The sequence below is a fragment of the Saimiri boliviensis genome, chromosome 4 (genome assembly GCF_048565385.1).
Source record: "Saimiri boliviensis isolate mSaiBol1 chromosome 4, mSaiBol1.pri, whole genome shotgun sequence".
In the NCBI taxonomy this organism is placed as follows: Eukaryota; Metazoa; Chordata; class Mammalia; order Primates; family Cebidae; genus Saimiri; species Saimiri boliviensis.
In genome coordinates, this window is record NC_133452.1 from 50,668,328 (window position 1) to 50,692,672 (window position 24,345).

At 39.3% G+C, this 24,345-nt stretch overlaps 2 protein-coding genes across 4 annotated transcripts in view; one reads left to right on the forward strand and one right to left on the reverse strand.

Annotated features, from left to right (window-relative positions):
* MCM9 (minichromosome maintenance 9 homologous recombination repair factor) overlaps positions 1-24,345 on the forward strand; it is a 118,510-nt gene that overhangs the window by 29,727 nt on the left and 64,438 nt on the right. Inside the window, exon 8 of one of the 3 annotated variants that reach the window (XM_074397565.1) lies at positions 14,491-14,819. The exons of the other annotated variants lie outside the window; for them this stretch is intronic. Coding sequence (XP_074253666.1) covers positions 14,491-14,522 — 32 coding nt within the window. The 3' untranslated portion in view covers positions 14,523-14,819. Of the gene's footprint in view, positions 1-14,490; positions 14,820-24,345 lie in introns of those variants that run through there. 3 annotated transcript variants of the gene reach the window in all.
* On the reverse strand, positions 2,737-16,862 carry ASF1A (anti-silencing function 1A histone chaperone). The gene is made up of 4 exons (XM_003938618.4): positions 16,377-16,862; positions 10,016-10,131; positions 4,741-4,917; positions 2,737-3,135 (listed from the first exon to the last, which is right to left on the reverse strand). Exons 1-4 carry the CDS (start codon positions 16,483-16,485, stop codon positions 2,923-2,925), a joined length of 615 nt encoding a protein of 204 aa, XP_003938667.1. The 5' UTR covers positions 16,486-16,862; the 3' UTR covers positions 2,737-2,922.

Consider the following 24,345-nt stretch of genomic DNA (forward strand, 5'->3'; position numbering starts at 1 on the left):
TGGATGACTGGTAATTTCAGTTATCTGGGCAGTTTGAAAGTGAATTGCTGCTGATTCACTGGATTAGTGCATTAGTGTAAAAGTGTATTAGCACATTTCCTCTTTTTTAATGCAAAGATCATAATCCAAATATGAGAGAAAAACAAGTAGAGGGAATATAAATTTTACAGTTGTAGAAAAGTTGTTGCTACTTCTGGTCTACCCAAAAGGCCAGAGTAGCCTTTCTTCAGAATGTGTATTGCAACCCATTAGAGAATCATAAAAGTCCATTCAGTAGATCAAAACCAGCTCTTTCAAAGTGAAATACAACAACAACAAAAATACCAGAATACTACATAGTAAAGGTGCACTAAGAGTGTTTTCATACAAATTTTTAACTTGGTAAGAGTCATACTGGGGTTTTTTGTTTTGTTTTTGTTTTTGAGATGGAGTCTTGCTCCGTTCGCCAGGCTGGAGTGCAGCAATGCAGTCTCGGCTTACTGCAACCTCTGCTTCCTGGGTTCAAGCGATTCTCCTTCCTCAGCCTCCCAAGTAACTGGGATTACAGGTGTGCACCACCACACCAGGCTAATTTTTGTATTTTTAGTAGACAAAGGGTTTCACCATGTTGGCCAGGCTGGTCTCGAACTCCTGACCTCAAGTGATCCACCTGCCTGAGCCTCCCCAAGTGTGAGATTACGGGTGCGAGCCACTGTACCCAGCCCTAAATTTTCTGTACCATGGATTATGGTAAAAAGTTTTGATAGACATTGTTAGGAAAGCTAGAAACCCCAAATTGTAAAATTAGAGGGTATAGTTATATGGGAGCCTGAAATTGTATAAGGTTTTGGATGGCCAAATGCATGCATACTTCCTCAGACTTCTGGAATGTTTTCTCAGCCCAAATAACATGCTTAATGCCTCCATCCTACTCACCTATCTCCTCAGTGGCGTAAGTCATTGGTTCATGTTTATATTCTCAGGACACAGCTATTTACTATGACCAAAAGGGTGGAAAACAGTTCTTCGGATATAGTATCGGTAAATGAGGCTAGACCAGAAAAAAAAAAAAACCTACGTGCTAGTTTTTTAGTTTCTAATGTTTGAATTCTAAATCTTTTTTCAGTCATTAATTTAAAAAAATTCTTAGATAAAATTTAAGGTAACAAAAGGTAATGGTTTCCATGTCCCAAGCTTAAGTGAAAATTGGTCGTCTATTTACAAACTGATACAAAAACCTAACCCTTTGATGTCACTACAAATAGACTGTTATAATTAGTCAGAATAAAAACTCAGCAGTAAGTTGCTTTATTTGGTGATATGGCTTATATATGCTTTATTTCTAATAAGCACATATGTTGTTCCTATTATATTAACCACTGAGCTCTTTGTTGGAAAGTAATGCTTTTATTTTCATTTTAATATTTTAACATTTTTCTTTTAATTGCAATTAGACAAATGAAATATTCTTTATATATATTTAACAGTCAGAAGTATTTTACTTTTAAAAGCTATGAACTAGTTAATGGACAATATTTTAATAATCTGGTATATTAAATTCAAAGTTTAACATCTGGCAAAACTTTGCTTCACAAATTCACTTTTTTAGAATGATAGGAAATATATACAACTCAGAATCCGTATTTAGACAAATGCCCTTTTCCTTTCCTCAACAAAAAAGCTTTAAAAAGTGCAGTATAAAAGTTTTAGATATGAAGGCACTGCATAACCTGCATCATATGGCTGTCTTGCTTAGCTGCAAGAATAATGAAAATATTCTATCCTTAATTTTATGGAGTATAAGAAACTTTTTAAGGAAGGACTTAACTCTCAAAGAAAAGAAACATTATTTAGCACATTTAGTTAATGAATTCCTTTCCAAGATTGCTTTTCAAAAGCTTGCTGGAAAAGCTGTCTAGAGTATGTGAACCACAAATATGCCTTATTTCATTCTGCATGAGTGTCAGAGGAAATGGGGAAGAGTACTACAGGTGTGAAAATATATGTATTTCCAAAATAGTAATGTATCTATTAGGATAAAGCTAAATATACCTTTCTAAATCCATGGTTTTTATATAAATACCGCCAATAATATGATCTGTTAAAAGAATTTTTAAAGTTCATGGTATTTTTAGAAATCAAATGAATAAATTTGAGCCATTATAATCTCTTATTCTTAAACACAGGGAGTTTGTATTTTCTCCCAATATTGTATTTGGTCTTGAATTCACTGGGCAATAATGACATATGATTCAAGAAATGTTCTCATGTTCTAAACTCTGTCATAGAAACAAAAACCATAGCCAGGGGACCTTATAAACAATTAGCCACATTTGTTATTTTCTTAAAAAGCAAACCAAATGCTGTCCAGCATCACATGAACTATAATAGTAGCCGTAAGAGGCTTGAAGGTGGCTTGGAAAATCGGATCCTAAAGTTCTTGGTAGCACATAGTTGATTTCAAATCCTCTTTTTAAGGACATGCCAAAAAAGAATGGAAATTTGCCCCTTAAATTAAAATGACACTATATGTCTTCATAGGAAGAAACATTTTAGTTGAAGTAAACTTTGTTTAAAGGCCAGTAAAATAGGGGTCCAAAGATTTTGTCCAGGAGGCTAAGACATCTTTACAACCTGGTCTAATGATTCATGTTTCTTTATAAGTGCTTTTATTACATATAAAGGAGAAGAAAATAATATATATGCTTTAATCAGATTAGTTTCAGAACAAATAAAATAACACATTAGAGAAAAAAATTACTTAAAAATAGTTGTATTTATATTCCACAATTTGTTCAAATACTGGTTTTCTTATAAACTTTCTACAGGATGTTTTTAAACAAATTCTTCACATTTTGTTTTGACTATGTACTTACGGAATTTCAGGGAAATAGTTCTGTGTATTTTTAATAGCTTAATTTGTACTAAAGGGATGGTAGGTGGTCACATGCAGTCCATGTGGGATTCTAACATGACATTTAGTGAGTTTTCTGATGTGGACCATCCCTTTGATGCTGAAGGTAATGCATCTGTTGAAAGAAGTGACTGTAGATTTGGATTACTACTCTCTGCATCTTCCAGTTTTTCTGTGTTATCTTCCCAATTAATGTGGAATCTTGTGACCCTGGGATTAGATGCCAAAATATTCCTTTGAAGCTAGAGGAAAAAGGAAACATACAGATGGTAAACACTAAGAAAGTTAGATCATCATATGCAAATAGGAGCTTATAAAATGGTTCACATTAGTACTCCTAAAAGGCTAAGTTCATATACAAAGGTATAATTCAAATAAAGTACCTTAAATATAACTAATAAGATGTAAGGACTAGGGCTGTAGAAAAGAAGTTATTTTAGATGAACAGAAACAAGATATGGAGAATCTGAGGGGATTCATCTGGCTCTTTAACTACTTAACTCCTAAACTTCTGTTTTCTAAAAGAAAGAATCCTCTTTTTTGAAAGTGAATGCTTTAGAAGATGCATTATTTAACAAGATACTCTGTTGTTTAGATTGACATATTTTAAAGGAAATAATAATACAACTTCTTATTAATGGTTTCCTATACCTTTCAAAGATGGCTCATTCTTAGAAACAGTAGTCCTATTTCTTTTCTTTTCTGTTATACAAGGTGCTTTAGAGATAACAAATTGGATCAATGGAAGGTACCACAACAAGGGTGAAATATAGTCCTGGCTTATTATCAGAAAGATAAAAAAATTCTATTCTATTGCCATGTAATTTTTCTTGCACGGTCTGGCAGATAGAGTGTCATGTTCAACTTCATTTACTTTGCACTCTCACAAAATCACCAGTTACCAAACTGTTATAGTTCCCAGTGAAAAATCAGAAAGGACTAGGTATCTTTAAGAATGCTGAATCACAGATTTCAGCTTCTCAGAATTTAAGCTGTTTTCAGTTACCAGAAATATTTAGGACCATTAGTCTAAACTCTAAGAATAGCAGATAAAGCAAAGCATATAGGTGTTTTAAAATAACCATGTTCGTAGGAAAAACAAACACAAAACTTTCTCTCACAATTTTGGGAACAGTTACACACAAAAATATCATCATTGAATAATCAGTACAACAAAAACAAATTTGTATGTCCTAAAGGTTGAAATGAACAGAATCATGATATATGGGAAAAGCTATACAGAAAGCCATAAACAAAGTCCTGTCTCTTACAAGAGGTACTTTTGCCAGGTGTAGTGGCTCATGCCTGTAATCCCAGCACTTTAGGAGGTCAAGGCAGGCAAATCACTTGAGGTCAGGAGTTCAAGACTAGCCTGGCCAACATGCTGAAACTCCATCTCTACTAAAAATACAAAAATCAGTTGGGTGGTGGCAGCATACACCTGTAGTCCCAGCTACTTGGGAGGCTGAGGCAGCAGAATTGCTTGAACCTGGGGGGCAGAGGTTGCAGTGAGCCAAGATTGCGCCACTGCACTCCAGCCTAGGCAACAGAGCAAGATGCCATCTCAGAAAAAAAAAAAAGAAAAACAAAAAGAGGTACTTTGATTTTTCTAAACTGTCAGAGATGCTCAAGGTGTCTGCCCACATTAATTACTAATGACTCATCTGGAGGTAGGATTTGAAGTCATTCATGGTAATGGAACAATAATTAGTTTGCCCAGTTGGCATAAGGACCTCAGATTTATTTTGTCTCAAAGCCATTTTAATAGTGTACTGTGAAACTGCAATAGCAAATGCTTTAAAAATTGTATAGTAAAAGTAGTTAAAAAGGAATAGTAAGAACATTACCTTAGAAAAGTCTGGTTTTACTGGCGGATTTTCCCTTAATTCTGTCTCGGTATATTCATTATTTACATAATAGCCAACTCTAATAAATTCTTGTCCTCGATAGGTGCAAGTAATTAGCACAACAGTTACACCTACTGCATCTGCATCTGGAATGAGTCCCGGATTAGGTGCATCAGCCTAGAATAATTTAAAAAGAAAGACACACACACAAAAGGCTGTTAGCGGCAGGCCAGACTGGAGTTTCAGTTACCTAGAACCATCAGTTGAATATGCAACAATAAAAACTTGAAAATCATACTGGGAAGGCAAATGCTTATTTTTGACTGACTTATAATAAGCTAGAAATGACAGTTCATGTTTTGCCGCAGTGTATCTAAGGACCCTCAACACTTGAAAGCATGATTACACTTCTAGAAGGAAGAAATTCTGGTTATACTGCATGGTGGTTCATGAGGGATTATGCAATATTCATTATAAAACCTTTACAAGCAGTAACCGATTTTAAGCTTTTCAGTCATAAAATTCAGACCTAAATTAGTAAGTAAGTATTAAATTAGCTCCTCATAGCCTGTTGGCAGCAAATGTTTATTATACCATTTTCCCTCTTCAACCCAGAATACTTATATTTTCATACCCACTCAACCACCTCCACAGGTATTCTAACAGTAAATTAGTATAAAACTGAACAGCATCACAGATCACATTTCAGTACAATAAAGAAAGGTGTAAAAAATAACCTTTGATCAGGCGTGGTGGCTCATATCTGTAATCCCAGCACTTTGGGAGGCTGAGGCGGGCAGATCACGAGGTCAAGAGATCAAGACCATCCTGGCCTACATGGTGAAACCCCCAACTCTACTGAAAATACAAAAATTAGCTTGGCATGGTGGTGCACACCTGTAGTTTCAGCTACCAGGGAGGCTGAGGGAGGAGAATCACTTGAACTTGGGAGACAAGAGGTTGCAGTGAGCTGAGATAGCGCCACTGCACTCCAGTCTGGTGACAGAACGAAGACTCTTGTCTCAAAAAAAATTGAAAATGAGATGGAAATAGCTATATAGCAGATTTTCAAAAAATATTAATAATCCTCTATTATGAATAGTCACTTTGCTAGACTCTACAATATAATATGCTGTTTAAACCACACATAATGTGGAAACCAACAAAGGTAAAGATTGTTTTAGGCAGACGTCGAAGACCTTGTTTTAAATCAAACTATTGTAAGGTGAACCTTGAGGAATGCAGAAAGTAAATCAATCAAGTTAGACTAGACTAGGAGCATAAGTGAAGGACAGCACCCCATCCACGGTAGTATGTAGGATAGTAATGAGAAAACCAGATGGAAGGAGCCACAGGCTGCAGAACACAGGCAGGGATAGCTGAGGCATCTGAAGCAGCCATCTGGGTGGTAAATGGATCATCAAGACCCAGTGAATTAGCTTACCTGTTTGTTGCCAGGGGACCAAGGAATATTCCTGGGCCTACATGAACACTTTAGCCAATGCCATAGCTTGGGAAAATTGAAGGCTAATGTTTACTGTATACCTACCACAGGTAGATGATACAAAAAGGCATAAAATCGCTAGTCTCCTAGGCTAAAAACCTGAGTCACCCTCACTCCCTTATCTGCCACATCTAGTCAGTCTCAACAGTTTTCATTTCTGAAGGCTAAATTCATGTCATCTCCCATCTGAAATATTGCTTAAAATTGTCTAACTGGTTTCCCCAGCTCTAGCCTGTCATTTGCACTGCTACCAGCATTAATACAGATCTGTTACTTTCTCTTTGGTTTTAAAACCTCAGGTTATTAAAATCCTCAGAGGAGTATTCCATTTTCTGAGGGATAAAATCCCAGTTCTTTAAGTTCATTGATAAGGCCCTTCTCAGTTTGTCTCCAACCAACATCTCCATTCATACCTACTTTAACTCCACCTCTGTTACAGAGATATGAATTACACAGGTTCTTTAAAACGTGGTGCTAATCTTTCACACTCTGTCCAGGCGCAGTGGCTCACGCCTGTAATCCTAGCACTTTGGGAGGCTAAGACGAGTGGATCACTTGAGCCCAGGGTTTGAGTTCAGCCTGGGCAACATGGCGAAACTCCAGCTCTACAAAAACAAAAACTATTAAATTTAAAAAAGAAATCTCTTACCCTCTGTGCCTCTAACATATTGTTCCCTTGGCCTGAAAGGTCCTTTCTCTCACATCCTGAAAAATTCATCTTTTAATCTTTTTTGGAGCTTATTCTCCAAAAAAAGAATTTTGGGGAGTATATTCTCAGTGAAGCCCTTTCTTTTTTCTTTTTTTGAGACAGAGTCTTGCTCTGTCACCAGGCTGGAGTGCAGTGGCATAATCTCGGCTCACTGCAACCTCCGCCTCCTGGATTCAAGTTATTTTTCCGCCTCAGCCTCTGGAGTAGCTGGGACCACAGGCATGTGCCACCACACCTGGCTAATTTTTTTGTATTTTTAGTAGAGACGGGCTTTTACTGTGTTGGCCAGGATGGTCTTGATCTCTTGATCTTGTGATCTGCCTGCATCGGCTTCCCAAAGTGCTGGGATTACAGGCATGAGCCACCGCACCCGGCCAGTCCTTTCTAACTCAGAAGGTAGAATCAATAGATTCCTTTTTTATGTGCAGATATTTCTTGTCACAAATCCTCTAAGAATGTATGTCCTATGATCTAAATATGTTTATTCTTCAGCCTTCTCTTCTAGATGCTATGCTTTATCCAGGGCAGGAGTCCCATCCAGTTCATCTTTACAATATCATGTGTGGCTCAGCACTGAGCACTTAGTATTTTGGAATTCTTTGGTAACTCAGTTCCTGCCCTGAAGGGGTATATGATCTCTTTTGAAAGACACCAGAATAGGAACAGCCACCCTTGTCCCTGAGAATATGCTATTTGTCTTACGAGATCCTATGCACCCCTGCCCAGAGGGGTTAGATTACTTCCAGTGTACCCAAACAGATTCTAACATACCTGGAAGTGGTGGAGATGGGAAATATATAATAGTTCAGTACTGCTATGAGAACTCTTCCCCCACATTGCTTCCCTTCCCTTCAGTAAATTGGTTCTTGGCATGTTTCTGTTTTAAAATTTGTTGCAAATATAAAACAATTTTTAAAAGCATTTTAAAATTTGAAAAAGATTCAGTTTGAGCAAATTTGAGTAGAGAAACTTCTGGGCCTTTCAAGTAATTTAGGATGGAGAAGTGATGAGCAGAGATCTTTGTTTTGACTCTAGCTGGCAATACGAGGCGGATGTCTGGACATCTTCCTGCTAGCCTTTGACTCACTCAGAAGAAAGACATGTTTAACTATTTAGAGAGGCAAAATCATGGCAGATCAGGAGATTACCGTAGCAGTTTAAAAACACAAAACAAAAGCTGTAATTTAGTCTTTCTGTTGATAATGGTGAATTTTATAAAACCTTTAGGCTGAACTTACATTGTGCCTCCTCTGTTCTTTTTGGCAACATGTACACTGATACCAAGGTAAAACTACGTGAAGATCACCAGTAGGAAATACTTTTGAATAAAATTTTTTCCTACAGTACTTCAGCCAAAAACTTAGGAGTATTCTTAATAACACAAAGAAACGATTTTCAAGGCATTTATCTGTAAGTTCTTATAGTAGCAAAAAAGGCGTATTAGTACATGCCAACCCTGGTTTATTTTACTGTATCATGAATTACCAGTAAAGTATGGGTTCCCTAGGCCTGTGTGTCATATCAAGTCCTGCTTTTTTATATAACAATTTCAAGAAGCTAAGAGAATAAAAATGTAGTTCCAACTATAGGACGAGGGCACTATTTATCAGTGATTGTACTCTTTTATTCCCCATAACATTTTAATGAGATAGAATATTACCCACATTTTATACAAGACTGGAGTGACTAAGGGAGGTTAGGGAGGTAAAGTCACACATGGCTAATACGCAGAGGTGTCGGGATTTGACCTATATTTGTAACTGCAGTGCTTCCTCCTACAGAACAGGGCATTCTGTTACCCATGTCTTTTGCAGGGTTGTGCACTCATACAACTTTGATTAACAGCACTTTTAATTCATATATTTAATTAGTATATTTGAGCTTTTCTTAGCCATCTCTTTAGTAGATACACTAAATTACTTGTTTTTTTAATCAAAAGTACTAAGACTAGGAAACCAAGATTCTAAATTCTGTATTTAGGAGAGGGGAGGGAAAGGTAGCAGGTCTAGAGATGGCATGTGTCTAAGTAATTCTTTGCCAGTTTCTGATGGGATGAGTTGACCAAGAGTATTCATTTAAATTGGTCCCATCTGTGAAGCGAGAACAGAGGTCAGGGATAGAAATAGTTAAGATTTTCTTTCTGGATTAAGTCTTTTCAGTGAGTTCCACTTCACTGATGGGACTTTTTTTGGTTGAGGTATTTGCAACAGAAATTAATAGTAGTTTTTTAAAAACCTAGGGCTAGTTACTTTTTGGTTTATTATAAATATCTCCCTTACAAATAAGCATGCATAACTGAGGAATAACTGAATGGTTTTATATAGCAGTTTAACGTGGATTAAAAGAAGTAACACTTTTGAATATAGAAGACAATGTCCGAAACCTTGGTATAGATCCAAGTACTCGAAGTGGTATCTAAGCATATAATCTTTACTAGTAGAACTTCTCCTCCCAAATAACTAGTGGGTAGTAAATTTGCAAAAGTAGTCCTCTATAAGAAAATGTGGATTATTAGATGCTTTAGTAAACTCTGGAATGTCATTCCAGTGACCCAAGATCACACATCTCTATCCACCAAACATCTCTTAACTGAGCTCAACTACTGATTATGCTGAAATAAAGTTGTATTGTTACGTCATCATCAGTCTTAGTGGCTGAAACCATAAACTGAAGATGCATATTACTAACACCAGTTATACATATTTTGAATCCATGTTCTGGGTTGCTACACAGCCACCCTGGAAGACTGATAACTGAGGTGCTATTCACAGGAAAAGCCCAGAATTTACCATCCTGTGTGCCAGGATACAGCAAAAGGTTTACTGTAGGCTATGCATCTCCCTAAAGTAAACATCACATTAACATCTATCAGCATATAAAACTAGGAAGTAGAGTTCCTTTGTGACACACCACCTAAAACATGATGGAAGCAGATTAAAAGTGAATGTAGCAGAAGCAGAATTACTTAACCCAAAGGAAAGGGATAAGGGTTATAAGATAATAGATAATATAGTCTACTTTGAAACATATTTGGCATACACATTTACCAAGATTAATCTTACCTGAAATACAAACATATGCCTTCCTGCAGGAACAGGACCCACTAAAACAGAGTCTAAAACTTGATCGTATTCTTCACTTTCTGCAGAGCCCACATATATAATTTTCCATTCCAAGTCTAGGGTTTAAAAAAAAAAAAAACAAATAATTATTTCATATTTAGTAATTACATAACTGGATGACATCAAAACTCTTTTAATGTCCACTTGGCCATTTACTGGCTGTTACGACTGGCTCCTCATAGCAGAAAATCCAGAAAGGCAGTGAAATGCTCCTTACAAAGATCTTACCAGCATTTATACATATCAGAGTTTCTCAAAATACTCTTGTGAAACACTAGTTCCTGGGCAGTGCCTCACAAACAAGATAACATAGCCAAACGCTTGGGAAATGCTGTAACCTTGTCTTGAGGATTCATAAAGCACACTGACATAGTAAGTTTTCTGACACCTTCTTCAGTAAAGAACACCAGTAACATTAATCCAGCATTTCCCAAATTTATTTGGCTATGGAATCCCCCTTTTCTTGTATGTCATCTTTTAATGTCCTCCTCATCAACACACTTTGGAAGGGCAGCCCTATACTGTGTTGTAGAGATCCAAATCATCACAGAGCTCCGAAGTAGAAAAATTATTATTACAAAACCTCCCTTATGGCTTGGAAGTGGCTTCAGCTCATCAACTGTCAAAGGACAACAGTCGGGTTTTTTCCTTATGGCACCCCCTTGTGCCATACATTCTTTAAATCGGGAAGAGGAAACCAACGTCTTTACACCACGTAATAAAATAGGTGATACACAGTGGAGATAGGCAGGAGGATAAGACATTCAGGTAAACCAAGGCATTACATATAATTCAGTAGAGCAGATATTACTATGTTTTATAATGTATTCTGTGAAATGATCCCAGAGATGAGAAGAACTCTTTGGAGGAGACTCCTGTTTAGTAGAGGGAAGAAGACAACCATATAATACAAATCATCTCTGAAAGACCTCTTCATCTTCTCTGGGTATTTTGCACTGTGGGGCCTGCCTCTTGCATTCACCACACTGTTACACAAGCACTCCCAAAGGGTGAGTTTCTGGGTCACTCATTATAATCCAGTTAGTGCCACCATGTGTTGCCATTTTTGTGTAACTGTGTAGATATTTTTGTTCCCCAAACTGATAACAGAAATAGTAATGCACTTATTTATATTGTATTATAAACTATAATCTACTGAACTGAAAGCTCCTTTAAGTTTTTATTTTTTTCTTATTAAGTCAGTATTTCTGAGGATCTATTATGTCATGGCTCAGTCCTAGACCTAGACCACTTATATTTCCAGCTTCCAGCACATTTCCAGATGCAGGGTTCTGCATCTGACATCTGAGATCATCTGTTGATGGAGATAGAGAGGAAGCAGGCCATATGAGTACCTCATAAGAGGGAAGAGTAAATATAAAGGCCCTGAGGTAGGGCATGCTTGGCAAGAAAAAGCAAGGAGGCCACGACTGGAGCAGAATGAAAGTAAGGGGGAAAGCAACCAACCCTACGATTGAGGATGATGCGGGGAGCCAGATTATGCAGTTTTCAAGGCCATCATAAAGACTTTGGCTTTAACATTGAGTGGCATGGGAAACCATCAGAGGGTTTTCAGCAGAGCAGTGATAGGATCCAACTTTCATTTTAAAAGGAATGCTTTGACTGCTGTGTTCAATACAGAATGTAAGAGAGCAAGAGAAGAAACAATTATTTCAAAAATTGAGGTAAGAAATTATGGTGGCATGGACCTCCTGAGGCCATGGGGCTATGCAAAAGTTACATTCTAGATAAAATTCTGAAGATGAAAGCAACAGGAGCCACTTTTGCAGGGGGATGACTCTGGTGGGGGAACAATCAGGAGTTCATTTTGGATATATTTTAGGTGTCTGCTAGCTATGTAAGTGAAGATACTGAATAGGGAGGATAAAAATTGGGAGACTGTCAGTGATATGTAAAGCCATAAAAATAGATGGGCTTGCTCTAGGGAGATTTGAGCCCTCCAAAGAGGACAGTAAGACAAAGAAACAAAGTAAGTTACAAAACAAGTGGCAAAATGAGGTAGGTGACCCAAAAGCCAAATGAAGAAACTTGTTTTAAGAAAGTGGTGTGAAAGGTACTAAACTACCCAAGTGAGGATAACACTAGGAATTACCAGAGTGGCTGGCAATGGCTCACTACTATAATCTCAGCATTTTGGGAGGCTGAGGTGGCTGGATTGCTTGAGGTCAGGAGTTCGAGACCAGCCTGGCAAACACGGTAAAACCCCATCTCTACTAAAAATACAAAAATTAGGGGGGTATGGTGGCTCATGCCTGCGATCCCAGCTACTTGGGAGGCTAAGGCACAAGAATCACTTGAACCCAGGAGGTGGAGGTTGCAGTGAGCCGAGCTCGTGCCACCACACTCCAGCCTGGGCAACAGAATGAGACTGCCTCAAAAAAACAAACAAAAAACACACACACACACACACACACACACACACACACACAGGTTTTCATAAAATTTCAATTTCATATGTAATTGTACCACTTCATATAATGCCCTTGATCCTAAGTGGTATAAATTGGCATTTGTGGACTGGCACAGGAACACAGCCATAATTGATACACCTATTTTAGAAAATATCTACTATATGCTGGGCATTAGTCCTGCCACTTCATACCTATTGGTTAAACCTCAACAGCTTTATCATATGGATCAAATTATCCCCATATGCAAATAAAGTTGAGACTCTGAGAGGTTAAGTAATCTGTGCAAATTCATACAGTTTGTACATCAAAGAATCAGAATCCAAGCTATGCCTCTGTAACTACAAACCCCGGGCTTCTTCCAAAAACCTAACTGGGAAGATAAATTCTTTCTAGCTCTGAAATTAGCAGTGGAATAAGGGAATTTGTTTGCAGGGGAAGTGAGAGCAGAAGCAATGAAGAGATAATCTAGCCTTAACAAGAACAGGCTGCAACTCAGGGAGCACTTGTACATTGATTTTTATGTTTATGGGATGCTTGCTATAGTTACTGAGTTTTACATGCTCAGTACTTTTTTTAATACATTGGCATAAGTTTTTTTTTTTTTTTTAAACCTAGCTTCCCAGCTTTCATGTCATTCCTCTGCCCCTGTATTTGAGGGAGAAAGGGTAAGGTCAGATGTTTTACATAAGTTCTCAGTTGAAGAAATGTGTTCATTTATTTTAAAGGTAACTGACTGTTTTATTTAATCATGGTAACCATGATTATTTGATTTACCCAGCCTGAAAGTATTTCCATTTGTGGTGAGAGTGAGTGAATGAGGGAAGTCATTAAGGGAATTTTTAGCTAATTACACTACTTGGGAAGACCTGTGATCTAGTGGAAAGTATCTAGGCTTTGGAATTAGAACAAGCTGAAGTTGGAAAGTATGAAGCACCATGCTCAATTTTAGTAGATAAGTATTCAATTGAGAGTAGCTGTAATGAAGATGTAAATTTACTAATGGCAGGATGGTCAATCAAAACTTGTATAGGCATGGTGACCATCAAGCACATCCATGGTCTTCTATCTCTCAGACATTAAAGTCTCAGCACCTCTCATTTTTAAAGGCTGTTTTAACTCCTGATAGAAGCCTTATATTAGAACTAAATTATCTTAAGACCAGATATTCCTCAAGGCTTTTTCTGAAGCAAAACTACAGGGCAGCTCTAGGAGAGTGAATGTTTGGGGGCTATTAACAAAAGTATGAAAAATGGTGGCCAGACTGCTTTGAGACTTGAGACAAAGTAACTTATAAAGAAAATTCTTTTCAAAATATTCTATAATTTGGGCTGGATGCAGTGATTATAGTCACAAAAATTTGGGAGGCAGGGGTGGGAGGATTGCTTGAGTCCAAGGGTTTGAGACCAGCTTGGGCAAAATGGCAAGACTCCATTTCTACAAAAAATTAAAAAATTAGCCCGATGTGGTGGCACATTGACTGTCGTCTCAGCTACTCAGGAGGCTGACTGAGATTGTAGGGAGCTGTGTTTGCACCACTGCACTCCATCCAGCCTGAGTGACAGAGTGAGACCCTGTCTCATTTAAAAGAAAATTTTTTTCTATAGTTTAAAAACAGAATTTTTTTTAAAAAAACTAAAAGTATGGAACCTATAAGAAGCCTTTGCTAAGTAAACTCAATTTACTAAATCCACATAGCCTCTAGGTGGAGTACACAGGCATGGTACCTTTTTGAAAGATTCCTTTGCAGCTTTGGTATGACTCAGCGTAAAATATTTTTTAAAATACTAAATACTCAGTAATGGTGCCTTGGAAGTGAAATACACCATTGGAAATAAGTATATTCTTGACACCAGTACTGTAAAACCCTGATGTGATTCAGCTGGGATCTGAATGGATCCCATAAAAATGGAACATGTTTTGGCTTCTATGAATGGCTGGTTTCATCTATAACGATATCCTGAGTCATCTATCTTCTTTGTTCAGAGCTGACTCCTAAAATGGAAGGCATCACTTAAGAAATACCTGTAATTTGAAGAACTTCTGGTGGTACATTTGAAGAACACTGTGGTATAGTTTGGAATGGACCAACCAATGGTTTTTCTTTTGTCTGTTTTTATATGCAATTGGCAATAAAAAAGAAAAATTTACTGACTGTTGGGTGTGAAAAATGGGCCTTGTAGCTGCAATGCTTATATTAATAGTAGTATCATAAGAGAGTAATCAGATGACTTCAGAGTAATAAGAAAAATACTCCCTTAATGTTATCAATGGCCTATTTCAAATTATTTTAATAAATGAACTATCTTTTAAAATTTGCCCTATATGTGTATTTATGTTCCACATAGGTCTTAAAAAACCGGGGCACATGTTAAAGTAATAATTGTGATTACCTAAAGGAGTGAGATGGGGAAGGCATTTAATACAGAGAACTGTTAACTTTATATATTCCTGTACAACTTTCTAGAAGTTTATTACAATGAACATACATTGTTTTTATAAAGTTAACGCCTCACATAAGATATATACATTTTAGAGATTAAAAACTAGTTTTTAAAATGAAAATAGTTTTACATGCTATGATTAGCCAAATCATCTTCAATGCATTTTTTAAACATACTTCTAATTCAAAGATGTCCCTCATCGATGAAGTTAAACTTTTTCCCCTTCAAAACTGGCAAAAAACTAAGCACTGAATTACTTTAGTAAAATAAAAGCAAAGATAATTGTCGTTTTAGCTTTCTAAATATTACTGCACATATTTTAAAATACGTATTTTTAAGACCTTGAAACATACGTAGAAAAAATATCAAGAATTCTTGGACTAAGTATTTTACCTTAATTTCCTAGCCTACGTTTGTGTTTTATGTTCAGGATGTGTTGTGTATCTGGATGTGGAGTTATTTTAGATTTCAACACGTTCTTGAAGAAAGTCTTTCAGACTATTTAGAAGGCAAAGATTAAGTCCTGGGAATTATTTAAGTATCGAATTTCTGCTCTTAGGTTAAATGTAACTTCCTAGCTCAGCTCTTATTTCTCTTCCTGAGATTAGCTTTCCGTCATTAGGGGAAAGGAGTCCACGCTGGTTGGGGAGCCTGCGCGCCAGCATCCCGGCGCATCCCGGGCGCCGGCCGAGGAGGACCGGCCGAACAGGACCCGCGGCCCCCGGGGAACGCCGGCGCCCAGCCCGCGGCGCGGAGGGGCCGAGCCTGCGCCCGCCTCCCCTGCTGGTTGGTCGAGGGAGCCAGAAATCAGCGCGAGGACAGCCTCGCTCTCCTCCCTGAAGCGGCCGGGCATGGCCAGCCCGGAGAGTGAGGCGACTCCACTGTGAGCTGTGGAGAGTGACTACCTGCCTTTCGCCGGGGGCTGGAGGGCAGGCGGGCGGCGGGGCAAGAGGAGGCGCCGTGCGCCGGGGTCGCTGGCCCAATTCTCGACTCGGTGTAAGATGGCTCCGCTCCGAACTCGCCGGCGCCACTACACTCACAGCCTCTCCCTTCCCAGCCTCCGTGTCCGGGCCCGGAGGGTCGCGGAGGCTGGTCTTGGAGCCAGCGCCGCGCGACCCCCGGCGGCGCCGCGGGCGCGAGTGCGGGTCCCCGAGCTGCCCGCCCGCAGACAAAGCTGACAACATGGCTACCTCCGCTCCTCGGCTCAAACAAGTTCCTCGCAAGTTGAGCCCGGCAGGCGCCTGGGCTGCGGCGGAACGCCGCGCGCGCCTCGGCTGCCGTCGTCCATCAACTTCAAGTTTCCCTCCGCAGAGGAGCCCGCGGCCGCCCGGCGCCGAGCACGACCGCCCAGCGCGAGGCCGGGCCCGGGAAACTTTCAACGTCTGCAGCCCGCAACTGACAGCCCGGGTGCGCGGGCGCCGCACTCACCTTCAGACAGGTCCTCGATGCACTCGAAGGTGATCTCGAACTGGAACGGGTTGTAGAAAGGAGAAGGATTATCCAGCACCACTACATTGTTCACCTGAACCTTTGCCATATTTTGAAAAAAACACAAACAATGGGAACTGGGGCTGGTTGCGGCACAATAAAGTCCAGCGCGCGGCCGCCCGGGAGAGCGCAGACCCCCGCCCCAGCGCCGGCCCGACGTCGTGCAGCGGCGACTTGAGAAACTTTTTTTTCCCTCTTTTTATTTACACGGGAGCACTCCACAGTGTTTTGCAGCTTTCCTATTTCACTAAACTACAGCCCATTCTGCTCTGATAAGTAGCAGCGTTGCCCTCGATTGGCTGCACCCGAGCTCTGACCCTCCTCCTCCAGCGAGTGCCTCGGCAGCCAGCAAGATGGGCTCCCGCTCCCGGAATGGACTCGGAAACTTTAACTGCGGCTCCACCTGCTGGTGTGGATTAGGACAAAGGCGGAGAACAAAGTGAGTGGAATAAGGGCTGGGAGGCCCGCGCGGAGGCCGCCGGCGGCGGCGGGGAGAGAGGCGGCGGGGGCGTGGCCGCGGCGGGGAGGCGTGGCCGCGGCGGGAGGGCGCGATCCCGGCGACGCCCGCCCCTCGGGTTGGTTTCGTGTGAGGTGTTTTGGCGTTTTTTGTTTTTCGGTGTTTTTTTTTCTTTTTTTTTTTGGTTTTTTGTTTTAACGCTTCGCTTTTTTTTTTTTTTTTTTTTTTTTTTTTTTTTTTTTTTTTTACATCAGTGTAACGGCTATGCCGGCCTTGCTGAATTTAGCAGATGAGAGTCGGTGTTTACACTGGGTTAGGTTCAGCTTTCTGTGTATCGGGTAGTATTTGGAGTAGAGAGAAAGGTTAGCTGCAGTGGAAATAAATTGCACGTTAAAGACCGATGTCAGCTCGAAAGGAGCAAAGCCATTTTGGAAATCTAGCTCTTGGCCAGTATCTACTTTTGGGCACGACAGCGCCGTTAAGCAGACACAAAATGAAGGGCGAGGAATGATTTTCCACACGCTGTGCTTGGAAAATCTAAATTGGTAACCTTTGGGCTTGCACCTGGGCGTCGTCTTCCGAGTCCAGATCTGGAAAGTCCTAGAATAAGAAAAGAATCACAAGAGATGTGATTCGTCATACCCCAGGTTACAGCCGTTTGGAGAGCACAGAGAAAATGGAAGTGTCGGGAGACTAACAGGGCAACAAACATAGCAGATGGGAAAAGCACACAAAGGCATAGCAAGACATCTGATCTTCAAAAAAAATTTCTTGACCTAAACCGTTAGTAAATAAAAATTTGTAGCACAACAAGCAAATTCTGAGGAGCCCTTGCTTGCCTGTAACCAGTTCAGGTTTGAACTGAGGAAACGTTGATTCGTTTGTGCGGCTTGACTACCATTGCAGGGAAAGAGGAAGCTTTAACATGTCTGTGAGCCTAAACCGTTTCTATTTAGTAAGTGATGTAAAGGTTTGTTTTATTACCTGCTATCCATAAACGATCACTTTTTTCCTTAAATGTTGTGAATGAAACCACCAAACTTGGCCAAATTCAGAGAGAAAAATTCTTAAGTATCTGTTTCGGAAGAATTTTTCTCTTAGTATAGTGCTCAGAATTTTGATTTGTCATTCTTTGGGCATTGTTCGTACTTAAGTAGGTACCTTTTGATGAAACATTTTCATCTGATGGTCTTTTGAAAGTTAATGTGAGACAGCTAATATTAGCCCCTCTTACATTTAGGAAAACCATGGTAGAGTAGGGAAGAGTTCCCTTTTTTGTCAGTGGATTGAGCAGTTAGATATAGGACCTACCAGAAAAGACTTCTGTGACATTAGAGTATTAAGAGTCAAACCATGGGGACAGACGCAGATTTCTGTGACTGATAAACAATACACTCTTCATTCTTATTAGTGCTGGTCCTAGCACTAGCTACGATAAAGTGGAAATTGCTGTATGCTGTAAGACGCTTTCTATTTTATGTAAGATAAAATGACCATTTGAAGATTGAAATTCCTGTGAGACTAGTGTATGCAGTTGTCTAATTATTACAGGTACTCTTGAGAGTCTAGTTACTGTAATAAAAATGACATTTTGTGCTTGTTAAAGTCAGGTGCATTTTGCAGTCTGACCATAAGTGTTACAATGAGATCAGTCATAAACTCACTTTTGGTGGATATGCAGCATGAAGGGAAGAACTGAGAAGATCTACCTGGATGCCACTAATTCGGCTTGTTTGTTTGTTTAACATGTCATATACAACAATATTTAAGAAGAAAAAAACTCCCTGATATTTCACTGGAAGCTGCAAGAATTAGCTCCAGGCCTCTCATACTGCCTCTGCTGTCTTAACTCTTTTTTTTTGATTTTTTTTTTTTTTTTTTTTTTTGAGACAGAGTTTCGCTTTTGTTGCCCAGCCTGGAGTGGAGTGCAGTGGTGTGATCTTGGGTCACAGCAACCGCTGCCTCCCGGGTTCAAGCGATTCTCCTGCCTCAGCCTCCTGAGTAGCTGGGATTACAGGCATGTGCCACCACGCCTGGCTAATTTTGTATTTTTAGTAGAGACGGGGTTTCTCCGTGTTGGTCAGGCTGGTCTTTAACTCCTAACCTCAAGTGATCTGCCTGCCTCAGCCTCCCAAAGTGCTGGGATTACAGGCGTGAGGCACCGCACCCGGCCCTGTCTTAACTCTTTTATTATTGCTTGTCAAAAATATTAAAGGGTCTTTGAGTACTTTGTTCAATAGTTTCCTTACCATTGACAAAACCTTACAGGAGAGACTGAAAGGATTCCTGAGGTGTGCCCTGGCACATTTCTAATTTAACTGGTACGCTGTAGGAAAAAAACTGTGACAGCATCTCTCTGGTTTCAGAGGCAATCAATAGTACCTGTTGCTGAACAACTTTGGTGACTCCCAAATAGCTAATTGTACAACAGATGGGTCACTGTGACTATCTTACTTTATTAAGTACCCAAGGGGGTCCCATATAATGTTTGGAGGGCTGCATGGAATGTCATCCCCTTGTTACTTCTCACCGTGGGTTACTTGGGGGAAGGAAGGATGGCTGAGAAAGATTTTCTTGGCTCTAAGATGAACAAAGCCTAAACTAGTGCTTAGGGTAGAAATAAATGAAAATAGTTGTTGTTTTAGACTGAATTATGTCCCCCCCAAATTTGTATGTTGAAGCACTAAGCCCTACTACCTCAGAATATGACTGTATTTGGAGATATGGCCTCTAAAGAGGTGATTAAGTTAAATGAGGTGGTTAGGGTGGACCCTTATCTAATCTCGATGGCATCCTCATAAGGAGAAATTTGGATTTGCAGAGAAGCACAAGGGTCATATGTGCACAGAGGAAACACAGCAAAAAGGTGGCCATTTGCAAGCCAAGCTAAGAGGCCTTAGAATAAGCCAAACCTGCCAACACCATGATCTTGAATTTTTAGCTTCCAGAATTGTGAGAAAATAAATTTCTATTGTTTAAGCCACCCAGTGTGTGATATTTTGTTATGGCAGCCCTAACAACCTAATATAGCTATAAGATTTTTTCCCCTCAGAATTAAGCTTCTTTGAGAATCTAATCTTATTGAATCCAAATATTTAGTCAGTTCCTAAGCCCTTCCTGTGGGCGAAATGACATGGTCGTTTAGCCATGCCAGTAAGGGTGTGGCGTATTTGGAGTGGTGTGCTGTTGCCATTCTTCAGAGGAAGTATGCCACTGGGCATATATATTGAATTCTGAAGATACAAGATACAGCTTACTTGCATGGATTCAAGACTCCTCTACAGAGGAGTGAAACTTGATGTCAAATTGAGGTCATACACAAAACAAGATGAAAGAGTGAATTCAAATATACTAGAATTAACTCAAAATGTGCCAAATTAAAATATATTAAAACTAGGAATTAAATTGAGTGTCAGTCCCTGCAAAAGTTATAGGAATGGAAGTACTAACCTCTAGCTTTTGTTCAAATCTAGATTTCCACCTGGGGTAATTACACTATCACTGTGTTGAATTCTCTTCTCTTTTGCATTATTACTGCCAACTTAAAATTCTCATGTAAGGCTTGTTTTAATATGGTCTTTAGTTAGTTTAAAAGGCTCCTTTTTATTTATTAGAAACAGGATGTCAAAGTTTAATGATAGTTTTAAATAAAATTTTCTGTATAAATGTAGACTGTAGAGATTTGATGGAGTTTATAGACATTTCTAAATGGAGTAAATTGTACAATAATAATTAAAATAATAATCCATTACATATATACAGAGAGCATTTGTTGTGTGAGATTTTTATGTTAGGCTGTGAGAAACAGTCAAAGACATACTGAACCTTATGGTTCAGTAGGAAAGGTAACTAATCAAATAAGTATGATGCAGAATAGAAAGTGTTAGATGCAGTGGTAACCAGTTACGTTAAAATTGGCAAAAGAAAAAGTGTTTTCTTGACCATTTATTAAAAACTTTAAAATACCTATGTTTTTGAGCCTCACAAACAGGAATGGTAGAAGGGTAAGATATCATCCCATATTACAAATGAGGATGGGTGCTCAGAAACCCATTCCTCTGATGGTTGTCCTAGTACCTTTGTACTCTCTACCATATCAGGTAAATTTTAAAGTGGACTTTATATGTAGAAAACTAGATTGGTATCATTTTCTGGAAGAACCCACAGGGTGGACAACACTCCAGTAATGATTTGGTTAATGAACTCTTGAGGAAAAAAGCTCCATTAATAAGGTTGGTGCAGGTGCACACTGGGAGAGAGGAGACCCAGCCAAGGCAAAGCTGAGGGAGGCTTCCCACGGGAGCAAGCCTCCTGATGGAACTATACAGCCTGGGATGCATCCTTATGCTTTTTTAAGGTTTCCATGTCAGTTACATAGTGTACCCCTCCCCATTCTCTGCTCCACCTCATTAATAAAAGTTGCACTGTTTTGTGTTCATTGCTACCCACCATTATGTTAGAAGTTTGTGGAAGATGTAAGCTATATCTGATCCCTTATCCATAGCTGGACTAACTGTAAAACACCTTTTGGATAGCTATATGTGACATCAGTCAGCTTTCCAAAGCACCATAATTATGTTTATTGACAATTTCATGGTGTTTATATCATTATGTTGTTTTTAACCAGAGACTATGAATGGAAATGCCTAATAATTATTTTCGGTTTCTTATACCTAGTTTTTTTTTTACTCCATATTTTCTTAGTCCTCTTATCAGTCAAGGTCCTTCTAAACTAATTTCCCCTTGAACTCAGTCTCTACTTGCAGTCCATCTTCCTTCGTGTTTTACAATATATTCCATCCTTTTCTCTCTAACCCTCTACCACTCTCATTCATCAGAGGTTCACTTTTTAATACCAGGAAATAAGCAGTGATCAGTAGAGAGGACTCAAATCTTTAAAGTATCTCTAGGCTAGACCATTGCTTGTACAAAGCCATTGCTAAGCATAGCAGCTTTTCTAGTTGGTTACTATAGAGACAAATGACATTAGGTGGAGTCACGCTTGGCAGAAGCTAGGCAAGTAGGCTTTGTGAGATTGGAGGCCTTAAATGCATGGTCATTTAGAAAGAGTCAAAAACCAGAAAGGATAGGGAAGGGAAACGTTTCACAAATGAGCTAATAGGTAATTAATTGGTAGATATTTGGTTGGCAGAATTTGTGCCTGCCAAGGCTTTGAATCTGGCATACAAAGAATCCACCTCCAAGCACCCCCTGGTATAATTACACAGTAATATTTTTTAGGAAACATCTTTATTGAGATAGAATTCACATAACATTTAATTCACTCATTTAAAGTATCTGAGTCAGTAGTTTTTGGAATATTTAAAGGTGCCCAGCCATCATCACAATCAGTTTTATTTTCATGATCTCAGAAAGATACTTTGTAACCTTTAGCACATCCCCCTTCCCAGCATGTCCTCCCTGCAGTAGGCAAGCACTGAATTACTTTCTGTCTCTATAGTTTTGTCTATTCTAGACATTTCTTATAAATGGAATCTTACAATATGTAGTCTTTTAAGACCAGCATCTTTGAAGCATAACGTATTTATGCTCTCATTCATGTTATGTCATATATTGGTGCTTTATTCCTTTTTATTACCCAATATTCCATTGTATGGATATACCACATTTTATTTATTCATCAGTTGATGGACATCTAGGTTGTTTCCACTTTTTGGCTATTACGCACAATGCTGCTGTTAACATTTGTGTACAGATTTTTGCATGGGACAAATGTTTTCATTTCTGTAGGTTTATGCTTAGAAGTGGAATTGCTGGGTCAGATGTTGTAACTCCTTTTGAGGAGCTACCAGACTTTTTAAAAGTGGCTATACCGTTTTACATTCCCACCAGCATTCCAATTTCTCCACATCCCCACCAACACTTGCTGTTACATCTTTTTTATTGTAGCCATGGTGGTATATGAAGTATTATCTCATTGTGGTTTTGGTTTATGTTTCCCTGATGGCTAAAGATGTTGAGCATCGTTCATATGCTTATCAGCCATATGTACATATTCTGTGGAGAACTGTCTATTCAGATCCTTAACTACTCCCCCCATCCCTTTTAAATACAGACAGAGTCTCACTCTGTTGCCCTGGCTGGACTCAAACTCCTGGTTTCAAGTGATCTTCCCACCTCAACCTCCTGAGTAGGTAGAACTACAGGAGCATGCCATTATGCCAGCTCTCTGCCTATTTTTAAAATTGGGTCATTTGTCTTTTTATTATTGAGTTGTAAGAGTTCTTTATGTGTTCTACATACAAGTCTTTTTGCCAAACAAGTGATTTGCAAAAAGTTTCTTGAATTCTTTGGATTATCTTGTAATTTTTTTGGTTGTGTCCTTTGTAGTGGAAAAGCTTTTTGTTTTAATGATGCCTATTTAATCCATTTTTGTTATGTTGGATTGTGCTTTTGATGTCATTTCTCAAAAACCACTGCCTACTCTAATGTCATAAAGATTTACACCTGAGTTTTCTTCTAAGAGTTTTATTTTTTTAGCACGTTACATTTGGGTCTTTGATCAAGTTTGAATTAATTTTTGTATATGGTGCGAAGGGGTCCAATTTCATACTTTTGCATGTGCTTGTCTAGTTTCCCAGCAGCATCTATTGAAAAGACTATTTTCCTAATGAATTGGCTTGAAACCCTTCTCAAAATGACTTGACCTTAAATGTATGGATCTATTTCTGGACAGTCAATTCTGTTCTGCTGATCTATGTCCTTATACCATTGCTATATTGTCTTGATAACTTTAGGTTTGTGTAGTATGTTTTGAAATCAGGAAGTGTGAGTCCTCCAGCCTTGTTCTTCTTCAATATTGACTATTTGGCATCCCTTGAATTTCCATATGAATTTTAGGATCAGTTCTGGAAAGAAGCCACCTGGGATTGTGATAGGGATTGAATTGAATCTGTACACCCCTTTGGGGAGTATTGCTATCTTCATGATATTGGCCTTCCAATCAGTAAACGTGAGATGTCTTCATTTATTTAGTTTGCCTTTAATTTCTTTAAACAATTCTTTCTTTCCCTCCCTGCCTACCTCCCTCCTTGCCTGCCTCTCTCTCAATCTCTCTCTCTCTCTCCCCCACGCCCCCCACCTTTCTTTCTTTTTTTGAGACAGTATCCTGCTCTGTTTTTCAGGCTAGAGCACAGTAACACAATGATAGCATTGGGCAGGAATCCCTCCCTCTCCCCTCCCCCCTTTTCCCCTCTCCTTCTCCCTCCCTCCTTCCCTTCCTTCCCTTCCTTCCTTCCTTTCCTTTCTTTCTTTCTTTTTTATTTGTGATAGGCTCTTGCTCTGTTTTTCAGGCCGGAGCATAGTAACACAATGACAGCTCACTGCAGCCTTGAACTTCTGGGCTCAGGCAGTCCCCCAACGTCAGCCTTCCAAGTAGCTAGGACTACAGGTGTGTGCCACCACACCTGGCTAATTAAAATTTTTTTTTTT

What these genes read in the sequence shown, in the direction of transcription:
- ASF1A (XM_003938618.4), bottom strand. Translation starts at nt 16,485, where the DNA reads ATGGCAAAGGTTCAGGTGAACAATGTAGTGGTGCTGGATAATCCTTCT. An exon ending in CATCGAGGACCTGTCTGAAG is followed by an intron (nt 10,132 to 16,376) that starts GTGAGTGCGGCG and finishes TTTAAACCCTAG; the next exon opens with ACTTGGAATGGAAAATTATA. An exon ending in GGCATATGTTTGTATTTCAG is followed by an intron (nt 4,918 to 10,015) that starts GTAAGATTAATC and finishes AAATTATTCTAG; the next exon opens with GCTGATGCACCTAATCCGGG.